Source organism: Nannobrachium achirus (assembly GCF_963921795.1).
Source record: "Nannobrachium achirus genome assembly, chromosome: 1".
Classification (NCBI taxonomy): domain Eukaryota; kingdom Metazoa; phylum Chordata; class Actinopteri; order Myctophiformes; family Myctophidae; genus Nannobrachium; species Nannobrachium achirus.
The window spans coordinates 59,086,017-59,103,145 of NC_137810.1; the positions used below are offsets into that span (position 1 = coordinate 59,086,017).

Consider the following 17,129-nt stretch of genomic DNA (forward strand, 5'->3'; position numbering starts at 1 on the left):
GCCTCTGGGCAACAGATTTTCCCCCATGGGATAATAAAGGTATCTATCTATCTATCTACTCCTGAGCGATGGAACTGAGGCGAGGAGGAGTGGTGACTGGCAGGGGTGTCGCGCCAAATTCTGGGCCCTGGGTACAAGGATTCACTGCGGGCCCCCCATGAACGTTCTTCATAGGGGGAGGGGGTTTAAGCCATTTAGATTGGGAACGCATTACTAGGCCTATGCATAATCTTTTGCTTTAACTTGATTGAAAAAGAGCAGATATACACAGCGCGGCACTGAGTGCCGCGCCGCGAGCATGTAGATCTGCTATTTTTGAAAAATCGTGAACATTTGTCTCAGTCTTTCAATATTTTTGACCTGATTCTATAAATGTCTTCCAAATCCTTCTAAGGTTTTTTAGAAAAACCTATGTTTCTATGTCAGTGGTGCTCAAACTTGTTCATGTGAAGGATCCCCAAAATGATATGTATTTGGCCACGGACCCCCATCTCAAAATATTTAGTTCCAGGGACCCCCCAGAAGCAAAATTTGAGTTACAAAAAATACATATATTCACACATTTTCACGAATTCTTCAAAAATAGTAGATCTACAAGCTCGCAGCGCGCCACCGAGCTTGTAGACCTGCTATTTTTCAATAGCTAAAGTATTTTAAGGCCCCTCCACCTTGGGCCCTAGTAACTCAGTCCCACTCCCCCTGTGACGCCCCTGGTGACTGGTGAGGAGGGAGGGAGGGGGGGGGGGGGAACATGTCAGGGGGACAAAGAGGCTGCTTGTCCCAGGCATGTCTGCCATCGGCCCTGCAGGCAGAGGGGGGGGGGGGGGGGTGCCACTCGTTTGAGGGGTCTCCGTGATAAATTGCTCCCTACTTGACTCTGTCACACTGTCTGCCACTTGGACAATAACCCAGGGTCACGGTGGAGTAGTGGATCATCGACACCGTGTCCCCCCCAAGCCCCCCTGCCTGCACAGAGAGAGAGGGGGGAACAGGGGTGTTGCACCAAATTCTAGGCCCTGCATGGGTACAAGGATTTCACTTCGGGCCCCCCATGAATGTTCTTCACAAGGGGAGGTGGTTGAACCCAAGACTGGGAACGCATTATTACACGCTATTTTGCGCTTTAACTATTGAAAAATAGCAGATATATCGCAGCGCTCGCTGTGAGCTTGTAGATCTGCTATTTTTCCAATAGCTAAAGTGTAAAATAATTAAGGCCCCTCCACCTTGGGTCCTAGTAACTCAGTCCCACTCCCCCCCCCCCCTTGTGACGCCCCTGTGGGGGGCCACTTAATCTCAACATGGGTCATTCGTTTCTGAACCTACGACGCGCTACGTAACGGGTTGATTAATGCGTCGACGGAGGAACCGTTAGACTGAAAATAAATAGAACACTTTTCACGGTTTGTCTTTACGGCGCAGGCTTGTTTATTTATGGCCATTAATCATGCATGCGAGGATTTGACACACAAGTGGCAGCGATAGAGAGCGCCACGTCGATGCGCGGGTGCGGGACGGTCAAACAGCCGCTGACGGAGATGAACGTGATCCCATAGAGGAGGAAACACATGACAACGTGTTAAGCGTTACTAATCGCAGTCGCTGGGAATGGTTTCTGTTTGATAAACATCCGCTGCCAGCGTTGTGCGTCGTGCCACCTGCCTTAAAGGACAACTTTGTTTTTTTACAACAAGGGTTCATATTGTAATTAGAGAAAAGAAAAAGTGAGTGTTAAAATGTTTTAATTTGCTTCGTTCTATTGTTTTATCGCGTTTACCGTGCCAAAATGTGGGGCATGCGTACGCATTGGGGCATGCGTACAAGTGGCTAAATATGTATTTTTAGACACAATAAGCCAGCAGTTTCTTTATTGCTATTTACAGTAACACTTCTAGCCCCCATAAGTCACATCCAACCGTGAAAGGTTGCGTTGTATCTTGGGAATGGTCTTATTCTGTGTAAAATGACATATTTAGCCACTTGTACGCATGCCCCCAACCACTGAAATAAGAATCTCTAAAACAATAGAAAGAAGTAAATGAAATAATTTTAACACTCATCATATTATTTAATTACAATCTAAAATATGATCCCTTGTTGTAAAAAACTAAAGTTGTCCTTTAATAGTGTAAGGCTATATTAGTTCTCAAAGTGGGGTCCGGGGACCCCCAGGGGTCCATGAGGGATTCAGTCAGTAGTTATATAGGAACCAAATGGACCCTTATGGGTATGTAACTCAGAGAGTGTACAAATGAGTGTACATTTGTACACTCTCGTGTGTTATTAAATTATAATTGTGGGCTCTCTGAAAGCGAGCACACGTATGTTATCTTCATTATTTATCTATCAGTCAAGTTCTCCTCAAAATGACGTAATCTATATCAGTCAAGTTCTCCTCAAAATGGCGTAATCTATCAGTCAAGTTCTCCTCAAAATGACGTAATCTATCAGTCAAGTTCTCCTCAAAATGACGTAATCTATGAGTCAAGTTCTCCTCAAAATGACGTAATCTATCAGTCAAGTTCTCCTCAAAATGACGTAAGACACACTGCCTTTGTACCGACAGTACAAAGGCAGGGCCCTTAGCCAATGAGGTGCAGCCAAAGGGTAGCTCTTTGTGCCCATACATGGTGTTACATGCGAGCCCACACTGTTTCGTAGGAACAGTATTTCTATAGTTAACATTGATTTTACAATTATAAATTGGGGTCCCAGATAGAAATACCAAACTGGGGGTCCTTGAAATTAAAATTGTTAGAGAGACGTAAAAATCTTCTTTTATGGGGGCCCCTGGCATATCTTTTCAAATGGGGGTCCGCAGGCTAATAATAAAGTGTCAATTTAGGGTTCCTTGACAAAGTTGAACATGAACATTTTGTGAACCACTGCCTTAACCGTGCAAAGACCCGAATTAATTTATACTTGCAAAGAAAAAAAAAAAAAAAAAAATCAGATGGTGTTGTAGGAGTCCTATTCAGAGGAAAATATAATGTTTTTGTAAGGTTTTATAGCCATAAATCATAAATCAAAAATCATGCTCTAATTTACATTTTGGGGGATATTTTTCACAATAATAACATACACAAGCTCACAATGCATCGCATCCGTGCGCTGCTCTTTTGGGCGTGCAACACCGCCGTACGACAGAGCATAAATTAGGCTTGTGACTTTGGGTACACATTATTGTGTATCATTATTTTATGCTTTAACTATTGAAAAATAGCAGATATACAAGCTCACAGCGCGGCACCGAGTGCCACGCTGCGAGCTTGTAGATCTGCTATTTTTGAAAAATCGTGAAATTTTTAATTTAGGCCCGATTCTGTAAGTGTCTTTTGAATCCTAATCTGAATCTAAGGTTTTTTGAAAAAACCTATGTTTATTTCAGCAATCTGGCTAGCCATCGTCAAAGAAAAGGTCCTTTTTACTTAACTGGAGTTCAGTTAAGTCTGTTCTTGAGAGACTGCTATGTCAGTGGTTCTCAAACCTTTTCATGTGAAGGACCCCCAAACTGATATTTATTTGGCAACGGACCCGCATCTCAAAATATCTAATTCCAGGGACCACCCACAAGCAAAATTCGAGTTACAAACGTTCGCTTTAAAAATACATATATTCAAAGATTTGCACACATTTTCACGGCTTTTTCAAAAATAGCAGAGCTCGCAGCGCTGCACTCGGTGCCGCGCTGTGAGCTTGTAGATCTGCTATTTTTCAATAGTTAAAGCATTCAATAATTCTAGGCCTAAATGGGTTAAAAAGACAGGACAGAGGGCACTTTAGGGAAGAAGAAAGCCTTCTGCATCACACGCAAGCCACACCCCTCTCCACCACCAACCCCCATCCACATGACATTTTCGTCTCATAAATCATGTATGCCGACCTTTCCATGCCAGAAGTACCTCAATCACAGCAACATTTAACCACAATAGACATTAACCTTTTAATATGATTGTGTCTGCCAATTTTTGCGACTCATGTGTTTTATCGTCATCTCTAATGAATGACACTCTGCGGGTGGCAACACACTGGCGAACGTTAATTAGCCAGTAGCTATGCCCCTCCCAAAAAGCTTTTGTCCAATGCTAGCTTAGAATAACTTCCTGCTTGCCAAGGTTTGCCTTGGCAACAGCCTTGGCAAGCTGCCGGTTGTTAAGCTAGCATTGGACAAAAGCTTTTAGGGGAGGGGCATAGCTACTGGCTAATTACCCGCAGCAGGAAGAGAAGCAATTCGATTATTAGCTAAGCAGAGCAACCTGGCTGAGCGGCGACGCTCGGCACGCCAGTCCTGCTGCAGCCCTGTGGAGTGACGCTACTGTGACACTAGCCTCGCATAGCCAGGGTTACTCATCTGCGAAGAGAAAAGCCTGGTCAAGATGGAAGTTGTATAACGTATTCCCCGCTGGAAAAAAACTCTGGTCTATGTCTCCTGCTCCGTCGGTTGCGCTCGCAATAAACAATATACAAACAAAAACATTGATTCGGGCGATTACACCTATTAACAGTGCGTTAAGAGCTACAATCTATTTTAGTTTTTTCGCTTCGGAATGTAAACAGACCCACACCGCATGACGTAACGTCTGTTAAACGCAGCACTTCCGCTAGGAATCCGAGAATAAAAAGGCTAGTAGGAAAGGAATCATGGAACCAAGTGGAAGTCATTTCTTGCCCAGGGTGCTGTGACACCCCTCTGAAGTCACGTGCAACCACTCAATCAAACATTATTGCGACCGCCAGGTCGCAGTTAGTATGAAAGCGGCCAGCTCATGTCCGTGAGCGAGTCACGACTGTCTGTCACGCTCATGTCCTGTCACGTCTGTGAAACCCACAGGGAGGCGGGGAGCCGCGGCACAGAGCTATGTGAATGAGTGTGTAAGCAGCAACGTATTTAGAAGCTCTGTCGCTAATCGCCATTAGGGCATTTTATATTCTGTGGAACATTTCATACAGAAAGTTCACCTCAATGCACTCTTAGTGCAGCGGGCCTATGGCAGGGTTACTCAACTTAAGATGGCTCAGCTAGGGGCCACTCAGCAAAATACCAAATATCAAAGGGCCGCTAAAAATTGAACAAAAAGATTGTCATGAAATGATTAATGATGAAATTATAAGTTTCTTCTTTTCAAAAAAAAAGTCTTGTATACTGTAAAACAAGTAACACTCCCTAAGGTCGAAGGTAACATGTCCTTGGTTCGAACTCCCTTTGGTCCGACCACTTGAACCTAACCTTAAAGAGATATTCCACTTTCAAAAAAACGTTTTATTTTATCGTCTAATCAGGCATTTGGGAACACCCAGGACAGTTTTTGAATTTCTTCATTCAGTATTTAGACATTGATATTCATTTTGCCCATTTTGCTCCCTTCTATAACTTCAAACTCCATTTTAACCATGATAGATTCAATTAATACACCTGTCCTTTTTTCTGGTGGTGGCCCAGTCTGGCCCTGCCTGTATACTGGTGCCCCAGCCCGGCCCTGTACCGCCTACAGGCCAAAATATTGGGAAAAATTGTAAAAAAGTAGAGACACATCTGAAGGTGGATAAGTAGATGGTGAGCAAGGCATGCGTTATTGATTTTTGTATTGTGTTTTTTAGACAATTGAACAACTGCTGAACGTGGAGTTACAGATGGACAAACATACAAATACACTAATTTTTGGGGCGATTGTAATTAGGTTTTGAGATGTTCTAGACCAATATATATATATATATATATATATATATATTATTATATATATACATATATATATATATATATATATGTGGCGGAGAGAGTCGCAGCCCCAGCCTGAAGCCTCACAAGTCTAGTATCTGCCCTCCTTCCATAGGGATATCCCTTTGGAGTAATGCTTAAGATATTGGACTTTCACACAGGAGACCTGGGTTCGAAGCCGGGTGGGGATGTTCGGATGACCTCCGTTACGTATACCGGTATATATTACAGGCATTTTACTTAATATGTTTTTGTGAGGAATAGCTTCAGTGAAAAAGTGAGATGTTGTTCGTCCAGACTCTGGACTCCAGAGATCTTGACTCCAGAGATCTTGAAGTTGCGTGAATGTCAGCCTCTGTGGTGGGGGTATTTATATGCAAATGTCATGGGCCGTGGCCAATGGCATTGTAATACTAAACAAATAGGATCCAATGGTTATGTTAAGGTGAAAAAAGAACAGGAAAACGAATTATTTAAATTTATAAAATATAAATGTTGCCAAAAAGCATCGCTGGGACTCCCCCCCCCCCCCCCCCCCCTAATGTTTTTAAGTTGCACACACGCAATATGCGATCACCATCTCTCTCTCTCTCTCTCTCTCTCTCTCTCTCTCTCTCTCTCTCTCTCTCTCTCTCTCTCTCTCCCTGCAACCTGCGCTCCCCTCTTAAAATAAGCAGGAGTGGGGGGGACATTCAAAGCGTTCCACCTCCTCCTCCTACTCCAAGTCAACAAGTTTCAGCTTCGAGTGGAGGAGCGCACCGCGCCGCGGAGGAAAACCCTTCTTCTCAAAGCAAAGCACAGCTGCAGCCTCTGAACAGGGAGACAAGACAAGACAAGAGAAGTTTTAGACTTAATAAATCTACCGGGAAGCCGTATAAATAACTTGTGGGATCATGGCGGAGTGGTGGAGGAATGGTCCTCCGGTCGGACACCACATGTGAGCCGCGGAGTGTCGCCGACTCGCCGGTAACTTTTTCTAAACGTTTTCTAAAAGTCTAACGGCCACAGCAAGAAGGACCAGCAGGGAAGAAGAAGAGGAGGAAGAGAGAGAGAGAGAGAGAGAGAGAGAGAGAGAGAGAGAGAGAGAGAGAGAGAGAGAGAAGTCAGTGCGAGTGTAAAGGACAGACGGACTGTCATTAATAAGTGTCACCTCATCTCGTGACAACCATGGTCTCTGTGACACCGGGAGTTCGCTGCATGTTCCTGGTGACTGTGAGCGCTGTGCTGCAGGCGGTGGCACCTCGGGGTGCCCCGGTGGCACCCCGGGGTGCTGCTGCCCCCCTGGCCCGGGACAGACCCCGGCAGTGTGACCCTCCCAAGGCGGTGAGTACCAACCAGACCATGACCAGTCAGTTGTGACGCACTTTGCCGTTTGCCCAATATATTTGCAGGTAGCCTATTTGAAGAAGGTTATGTCAGGAAAGCTGTTAGTAAGCTATGGTCTCTATAGCAGTGGTTCTCAAACTTTGAAATTTGAAGGTCTCCCCTTAACTTTGACAGTGTACAAATGGAACCAAATGGACCCGTTAAGTTACAGAGTCTACAGACTGGTAAGCGTCAATAATTTAGACTCCCATAAAGGAACCTAGAGTCCCTAAAATCCACTTTGAGAACCACTGGTCTAATAGGCTACGACATTGAATATTTATGGTAAAATCAAACCGGTTTAAAACGGGTTAAAACTTTCACATGTGTGTTGTGTGTGTTTTTTTTTTTTTTTTTTTGATTTTTTTTTCTCCTTTCAATGTTTACTGTCATTTGGAAGTGAAAAAATAAATTACTATTGTATTGAAATAATATGTACTGCAATTAGAATTTTTATGCGAATTGGTCACATTTTGGGGCCTAGCATAAATTAATTACGCTAATCATTAGACCATTAGTCTCAGCCTATTCCATTATGGTAATTTTATTAGTAGCTTAATAGCCTACTAATCTATACTGACAATAGCCTTAACCTAATAATGTCATTGTATTTTAGCCAACATTTATAATCACCTTTCAGACTACATTATGGCATATTAGAGGCTTTTTACATGGCGTTTGATTGACTGAAGAATTAATTAGAAGGTTGCATAGGAAAAAGGCACACTTTCATGACAGTATAGGTCTACAAATCACAGGTACACGGTCAACTAAAAGGAGATCCTAGTAAGCTTTTCGGCTTTATTTACACAGGAACCACTTTATGGATCTCAGGAAAGACCAAATATTCATCATCCTCACATCATGCATGAACAACTGGCTCTGAAATATGTGCTAAAAAAAACACTTGGTCCTGATAGACTTACTTTTCCACAAACGAAGAAAAAAAAGTGAAAAAAAAAGTGTGCGCTCTTGGAAACGAGGCCGCTGCCAAGTGGAATGGGTGTTGCGCCGTGCGCCAATTCTATGGCTGTTTATGTGACAAAAGAGAGAGTGGGGTTCGGAGATTCGGAACACCCACGGGTGACTTGACTTCACATAATATGCATTTATTTGGAAACGTTTCAGTGACCTTTCAGGAGTGATCATGTTTCCAGCTAGACGCGCGGCCTATTAAAACACTTATCGCGGGCATATTCACAACCAAAAAAAAAAAAAGAAAAAAGTATGGAATATGGGTTGAATTTACACCGCGAGGGGCTGCGGTGCTGTCCTGGCAGCTCTGTGTGTGCGTGTGTGCGTGTGTGTGTGTGTGTGTCTGTGTGTGTGTGTGCGCGCGCGCTCGGGTTCAATTAATGTGAAGTCCTCTCCAGTGGCGTCAGTTCAGAAAAAAGCTAAGGTATGGCAACATGACTGGCAAGACACCAGTCATGTTGCCATACCTTAGCAACAGGCACGATGAAAAGTACATTTTATTATATCCCCCCTGTAGCCAAGGCAGTGGCGTCAGTTCAGAAAAAGCTAAGGTATGGCAACATGACTGGTGTGTCAGTAAACATGCCAAAATGAACAATAATGCATTGCACCTGTGCAGCTGACCAGCGGAACCTGGGAATATAGTGACCATTTTGTTAAATTTTGCATTTGTTGTTATTTTACTGTAACAACATAATAACCAGCACAGATAGACAAAGAGACATTCATGGATTTATATTTAAAAGTAACTTTTATATTCCCCCCTGGACCCAGGGTATGGCAGCTGCATACCCCTGCCATACCCAATTGACGCCCATGAGCCAAGGTATGGCAGCTGCCATAGCTTGCCATACCCAATTGACGCCTCTGGTCCTCTCTCTCTATATCTCTCTGTCTAATGTGAGCCAGACCCGGCTATAGTAGGCTAGAGGCTGTCGCTCCCGTCTGTCTGTCTCTCAGTGTGAATGTATCATAGATGGAGAGATGGTGAGATGAAGGCGAGCTTAATTAGAATCATGACTGCTGAGTGCTAGACGCGCGCTGCGTGCGTCCGGGCCACGCGCTCTGGCTGGCTTGCTGTGTGTGTAATGTAGAGCTGGCTGGCTGGCTGGCTGGCTCGACGCACTGCATGCGCGCTTTCCAAAACGCATGAATGAATGAATGAATAACACTAAACAAGGCTTTAACTCGTTCTCCTGCTACACCATCAACATGTGGAACGCCCTCCCGCAAGCCTTAAAGGAGAGCAAATCCCTAGCCTCCTTCAAAATCTGTATGAAAAGTCACCTTCAGGCGGCTGCTACCCGTGACTTGTAAATAGACTAAGCCCCCATGCTCCCCCCACCCTTTTTTCTGCCTTTGTATTTGATGCTCTGCTTTTTCTGCTTTTGAAACTGATATTATCCTAGATAAAGTACTATGTTCTATCCGTCTGTCTTTCAATGTTATATGAGATACTTAAAATGTGGTTCCTTTGGAAATAAGCCTTGGCTTTCTAGGATCTCCTTTTAGTTGACCTTGTACCAGTGATTTGTACTGTCATGAAACTGTACTTGTTTCTATTGCAATCTTCGAATACATTCTTCAATCAATCAATCAATCAATCAATCAATCAATCAATGCAGGCACGTGCACACAAGACATCAAATCCGCCTGTAAAAAGTACCCTCTCCAGACCATGAATGCAGTTTTTACTGTGGCGAAATAAATGCAAATGCCCCTCTTTCCATGCCATACCCGAAGGCAGCATTCAAGAGAATTGCCTTGTCGAAACTCTCCTGAACTTGAATGCAGCATCTTATGTTGTAGAAATTCTCTGTGTAGAAATCAAGCATCGAAAAATAGTCGACCTCCAAGCTCACAACGCGTTGCAGCGCAAGGTTTTGTGAGCTTGGAGGTCGGCTATTTCAGCCCCTGCCTCTCTAACATTCTCTGCACGTCCCTGAATGAATGAATGAATGATTGAATGGAGCCCAGCAGAGAATCACACTCTGCAACATAGCCTACACCCAGGGTCTTCAACTGGGGGTCCGGGACCCTTATAGGGGGTCGTCAGAGTTACCACAGGGGGCCTTGTTTAATCTTTTTTATATTTGAACCCTAGTGTCCATATTCTGAGAACTTAAGCTAAAAAATAGCAGATCTACAAGCTCAGGAGCTTGTAGATCGGCTATTTTCGGCAAAGAGTTTTGGTGTAGAGGGGAAAAAGAGCAGACTAAGTACAGTGAGTGAAAGGTCAAGTTTATTATAAGTATTGGCGGTTCAAGTGGTTAAATATCGGAAAACAAACAATAATTGACATGAATCCAAAATACACTGATGATTGACTGTGCTGTCAAACGATTAAACTATGGAATCTTTGAAAAGGTTTTGGGGGGTCCCTGCTTCATCTCTCTCTCAACTAAGGGGTCCTTGTTGGCCTGAAAACGTTGAAGACCCCTGGCCTACACACACACAATAGGGAAATTAGCATTAGAAGTGCAATGTGGTGGTATGTCTGCGTTGTGTAGTCTAAGCCTGTATGTGAAGATAACTTGGAAGGCTATAAGGGCCACTGGAGCCATGCGGGAGTCATTACACATCAGAGGGTATTGTTTCACTACATCTATAAGGATAATGGAAGTGTTGTCAGAGATCAGCTGAAGGGTTCATGCCTCTTTCTGTACATGTGATTTGTAATACGTCAGTACAGTACTTTCTGCTTTGTGTTAAAAGTAATTACCCCATAAAGGAGCCGTGTGTGCGTGTGCACCGTGCACGTCACATCAGGGCTCTCCTCCTCAGAGCGCTGCAGAGAAAGAGTAGAGCAAGCAGCTGGGGTGGAAAAAGTACTCATATTCCTTACTTAAAGCTATACTATGTAACTTTTTTAATAAAACAAATCTTAAAATTGTCCTAACTATTAAATCGCTAAAGTTTTAGAACACCCACTCCGTTAATTTCAGCCCCTTAATTTCAGCCTTCTGTAAATATGGTTTCTATGATCCTGGCCGGGGACCAGATTTCCCGGCAAAAAAACTACGTCATCTGCATCATCTGTATACGTTGTGTATACGTTGGCCAATCACATCGCGGATCATACACACATGATACACTACCGGCCAATCACAGCGTGTCTTGCTGTCTCTTCAGGAAGTAGCCTCCCTCAGCAACAGTGTTTACGATGGTGAAGGATTCTTGCCTCTTACTCCCCAAATCCTAAAAAAGACATATCCGTTGTCAGGCTGTATCTGCCACTGTTTACATAAAAACTAATGTAAAAGGCCGAGCTGTGCTCTATATCCTCCGAGGGCACGTTCGCGCACATACAGATGATCTGTGCACAGATCATATGCCAGGCGGGTAAAAGAATCATAACGGCTTCCAAATAAAAAAATCTGTGTAAAAAAAGGCCATGCTATGGCCGTGCAGACGCTTCCTTGTTTACAATTCATACCTATGGGAGCGGAGCTATGATTGGGCCTTAGACCGGATACGGAAACCTAGATCCGGTCAAAACAGGAAATACGGCCGGATACAGTTAGGGGGTGGGCCTAAAGAGTCCGAATCGGCGATAAACAGTAAAAAAGTAAAAGTACTAAACTATTGATATAAAAATGTACTTAAAGTACCAAAAGTAAAAGTACAAAATGTTTTGGTATATTTGGTAGCCTCGGTATAAAATAGGACCAAAGTGGTTAATGTATGTTTTATAATATTATAATTTATACCTGCAAAGTTACTAGTAACTACGTTTTCAAATAAATGTAGTGGAGTAAAAGTACAATATTTGGATCCGAGATGTAGTGGAGTAGAAGTAAGTATTGGAAATTGGAAATACTCAAGTAAACTAAAAATACCTCAAAATTGTACTTAAAGCTATACTGTGTAAGATGCTCAACTAGTGGTCAGTAGCCCTATAGCAAACCGCGGTCGCGTTCGCGTCTTTCGCCCGTTTTTCGTACCTTCACACCCCCGCGTCTGCCTCCACAACGCCGAGAGCTATCTTTAGAGGGGTCCCTGGTTCCTGTGCGTTCAGGCATTCCGGAGAAACGGACTACTTCACCCTGCCTGGTAGGCGAGATTACCTTTTGAGTAAAGAGACACACGGGCGACTACAAATATGGCGACCCCACTTCAAGATGCGCTGTGATTGGCCGGTAGTGTACCATGTGTGCATGATCGGCGATGTGATTGGGCAACGTATACACAACGTATACAGATGATGCAGATTACGTCATTTTGGCGCGAAATCCGGTCCACGGCCAGGATCATAGAAAACATATAAAGAGAAGGCTTCAGAAGCTGAAAATAACGGAGTGGGTGTTCTAAAACTTTAGCGATTTAACAGTTAGGACAATTTTAAGATTTGTTTTATAAAAAAAGTTACATGGTACAACTTTAAGTACAGTACTTAAGTACATGTACTTAGTCACTTTACGCCACTGGTGAGCGGAGCAACCGTTTTGATTCTCACATGGAATTTGTTTTCACTAGCCAAAAATAATAGATCTTTTATAAGCAAGTGACTTGTGAACAGGGACGTGCTGGGCCCCTGATTCAGCCCGGGAAAAAGAGTTGGAGAGGCCCTCATTGCAGCGCTATGAGAGAGATCTCTCTATAGCGCTGCTGCTGCTCAAAGATTTGCCATTTCAGATCATGACAAGTGAAAAGCCAGTGGGCCAATTACATGAGTTATATTTCGTTGTTGTCGGGTGGAAACCTTGTATGTCCAAAACCGTTTGTTTTGTATTTATCATTTTAAAAATGATTTAAACTAGTGAAAACAGCCGATCTACAAGCACGATCTGCTGTTTTCAATACTTTTGTGCAACGGCCTTGTATGATGAAGCAGGGCTTTGCTTTGCGAAAAAATGTATAAATTTGAAACCTCGTAGGTTTCCGCCTGACAGTGACAATTTACTTCAGCCCCCAAAATGGAACGAAGGCCGACATTGTATTTGTATTTTTTTCCTAATGGCCGGCCTGGACCGGCGGGGAATGAACCGGCCGTTCGGGAGTTGTCCCGCTTTTCCCAACGGCCAGCACGTCCCTGCTTGTGAGTAGGCATTCGACGAGTGACACCGGCGCTCAACAAGCTACATGTGTGAATCAGCTTTTTGTGCAACAGGCCTGTGAAATACCTAAACGAGACACTCGACCACACTTTCCATATTTAGTTGAACTTGAATCTTATTTGATTTTATGATTAGGCCTATATGCCCATGCACCATTCATATTATATTGGCCAGTTAACAAAATGCTGCCATTGCAAAAAAGATAACTAAAGCGCGCACCCCAAATTGGCGTTAACTCTTGCCGAGGAGAAATGCACTATAGCTGTAATGTGATCCTTCCAAAAAGCCCTTTCCGTTATTGCAATAGGCCCGGCCAAAGTGAAAACTTAGTTAGAGAACGTCGCAACAAGAGTCATTTTAGACGTTTCAATATTTGCATAGGCACAATAAGGTTTGAAAATTGAATATACCGGCTCCCTATTTATTTTATTTTTTGCCGATGTTGGAAACATCGTGCCAGCAATTATGTTTATTGCAGTTAATTATGATCATAACATAACTGGCCGCATGATGTCTTAACTAGCTTTTGGCAGTCCTTTGGAAAAGCCTTAAACAACATGACAAAGTCGGCATTGGCAGCTCGCAGTATAATTGGAACACAACCGAAGGAAAACTTGATTAAGTTTTCAGAAGTAAACATCTTTCTAAAGAATAACATTATTATACAGTAATAGGTTTCGTACCAAAAAAGGCTTGATTGCATTATATCTCAGAAGCCAGAATCCCACGTTGTTTATGGATGCTTATTTGTTTCCCTCAGTGATTCAACAGTCGAGCCATAATAGTTGAATATCTTAATACAAACATCAAAGCGTTGATTTCCTGCAGTCCCAGCACATGCACAACACATTTACACTGTCTACAGTCCATGACTGACACTTCATCACAGCACAATATTATAACTGTTCACTTGCCACGATTGTTCAGATTATTTGTCCCGCTTCCAGCCAGACGTTATATTGTGTATCAGTAACCGCACAATAAGACATGCGCATCCTGTAAACGGAACCATAAATCACGGAAACAATAGCATCCGTGGCCCTTTCAGCGCTATGAACGGCTGTATAAAAATCTATTTCGCAAAACGAAAAGTAGGCCTAGTATCACAATGGGGTCAGGCCCGGGGCCCAGATTACTTTTAAGCGTTTTGACGTTTATGAGCTCCAGTACTAGTGTTTGCACACTGCGGCAGCAGCGCCTCCGAATGCTTCCCAGAGCCGCGGAGCGTTTTGGCAACGGCATTCTGCACCTCAACAATACACGGGGGTCTGTTTACAGTCCACCAGGCCTCTATTAAACCGCCTGACTTTACCACAGCATGCAGCAACTACACATAGTCACACGCGCACGCACGCACGCACGCACGCACGCACGCACGCACGCACACAGCACAGGGCCGTCTTGCAGTTTCTCTCCTGTGTTCTCCCCTCGTTGGTATTTCAATACACAGCTTGGAGACCTGAGCTCACGAGCCAGAAAGAAAGCAAGATTTATTTATTTTTCTTTTTTTTTTTACAGTTGTTCACAGAAAGATCCTCCATGTTAATGATTTTGCTGTGTTGGAAAAGGACAGTGGTTTGACTTTATGTGTCTCCGATTTTTCCCATCAAATGTTACGTGTTCTTCTGTTGCCCCCTGTTCTGGAATTCTGGTCAATCAATAATCGATGAGGCAATTAGGAGACAAGACGATATTCTAGGTGTTGATGGTTATACTTTATGTACATGATATCATGGGGAGAAGTCATAGACTGTATAAAAGATATGGACAAAGCGAAGCCATTGGTTTCTATGCAGCGCAAATGACAATATGGGTCCTTGGCATGGGTGTTGCCATCATAGATTGTAAAGGCACCAGAGGATGCTATTGGCTGCCAACGGTCACGTGCAACCGCAGAGATACATGGGAGAATGTGGTCGGAGCCTCCCGAAATACAGCACACGAAGAACACAGCCGGCTGGTATTAGTTTAGTTGGCCACGCCCCCCGCAACATTATTTTAGTTCCGTATTGGAGTCATTTTAAATCGGCGGAACTATGCCCCTGGGAGAAGTACAGTAACATTCAGGTCAGTGGTACAGTGTTTCTGCCAGGAGGCACAAGTCAGAGATCAACAGTTATACTGTTGCTGCCTCAAGGCCTCGAGGACAGGCTGAACCATAACAAGATAGGCTTTACCAAAACAATAGCTATTAGGCCTAATAGTGGAGACATCTATAGACTAGACTCTTACAAGCTATCAAATATCATAATGTATCATAAGGTACACATATGAATATCATAAGATGGACAACATAATGTACTGTAAATAATGTCACATTTCGTCACTGTCGGGCAGAAACCTCGTATCTCCAAGTTTCACATTTTTATGTTTTTTTTTCTTAAAGTAAAGCCCTGCTTCATCATACAATCGTCGCACAAAACTATTGAAAATAGCAGATCTATATGCACACAACGCCTCGCGATAGATCGGCTATTTTCACTAGTTTAAATCATTTTTAAAATTATAAACACAAAAGAAACCGTTTTGAACATACTAGGTTTTTTCCACCCGACAACGACGATATAATCAATCATAATACCATAATGTAACATCTTCCTCTACCACCCGACAGCAAAGCGACATGAACTCCTTCCTGTGGACGGTGAAGCGGGCGCCGCCCCACCCCCCCTCCTACCTGTTCGGCACCATCCACGTGCCCTACACCCGCGTGTGGGACTTCATCCCCGACAGCTCCAAGCGGGCCTTCCGCGGCAGCCCCAACGTCTTCTTCGAGCTGGACCTGACGGACCCGCTGACCATCTCCAAGCTGACCAGCTGCCAGCTGCTGCCGCACGGCGAGTCGCTGGCCACGCTGCTGCCCCGCGAGCTCTACCGCCGCCTCAAGCGCCACCTGGACTACGTCAAGCACATGATGCCCCGCTGGATGACGCCCGACCAGCGCGGGCGCGGCCTCTACGCCGACTACCTGTTCAACGCCATCGCCGGCAACTGGGAGCGCAAGAGGCCCGTGTGGGTGATGCTCATGGTCAACTCGCTGACGGAGTGGGACGTGCGCTCGCGCGGCACGCCCGTGCTGGACCTGCACCTGGCGCAGGAGGCGGAGCGGGCGGGCAAGAGGACCGGCGCCGTGGAGAGGGTGGAGGAGCAGTGCCACCCGCTCAACGGGCTCAACTTCTCCCAGGTAAGAGAGAGAGAACGCGAGAGTGCCGGGAATACGTGTTTTTTTTATTTTGTTTTTGAGCGGCGGTCACACCGTCTCCAATGCGTGACTGCGTGTGTATGTTAGTTGGTTTGTATGTAACTTTGTCTGTAGCATGAGCTGCAATACTGCTGGGTGACCAGTGGCGCTGTTGAGCAGCCCAGGCGCACATACTCACGCACACGCACACACACACACACACACACACACGCGCACGCACACACACACACACACACACACACACACACGCACACACACACACACACAGTATAACTTCATGAAATGAACTGCTCAAATTCACCGCTCACTTCACCAGAGTGCCAGGAATGCATGGTTTAAATTTTATTTTTGAGCGGTGGTCACACCGTCTCCAATGCGTGACTGCGTGTGTATGTTAGTTGGTTTGTATGTAACTTTGTCTGTAGCATGAGCTGCAATACCGCTGGGTGACCAGTGGCGCTGTTGAGCCTGGGTGACCTGTTGGGCAGGCCACACACACACACACACACACACACACACACACACACACACACACACACACACACTCGGAAACGTAACTTCTAAATGAACTGCTCACATCCACCGCTCACTTCAAACTGGGGTTTGATTTCTATCTATCGGTTTGTAGAAATCGATACATGGTCGTGGTGCTTGGTACGCCATAAGGTGTTGCAGAATTATTTTGGGGCAGATGTTGCTTGCCACTTTTCTCAGTTGAAAGTATCGTAGTTTCTGTCAAGCAAAAAAAAAAGAGGGTTGTGTTTTGCGTTATGATTTCCAAGGCGAGAATAGTTGATTCATTAGTACTGAATGA

The 17,129-nt window shown here is 44.4% G+C and overlaps 1 protein-coding gene across 1 annotated transcript in view; it reads left to right on the plus strand.

Moving 5' to 3' along the window:
• Positions 1–6,883: 6,883 nt before the first annotated feature.
• Positions 6,884–17,129, plus strand: part of trabd2b (TraB domain containing 2B) — a gene marked incomplete at both ends in the record, with an annotated part of 217,357 nt that continues 207,111 nt past the window's right edge. The window contains 2 exons of the mRNA XM_080730645.1: positions 6,884–7,039; positions 15,728–16,297. Of these exons, the coding sequence (XP_080586771.1) occupies positions 6,884–7,039; positions 15,728–16,297 (726 nt within the window). The remainder of the gene's footprint in view (positions 7,040–15,727; positions 16,298–17,129) is intronic.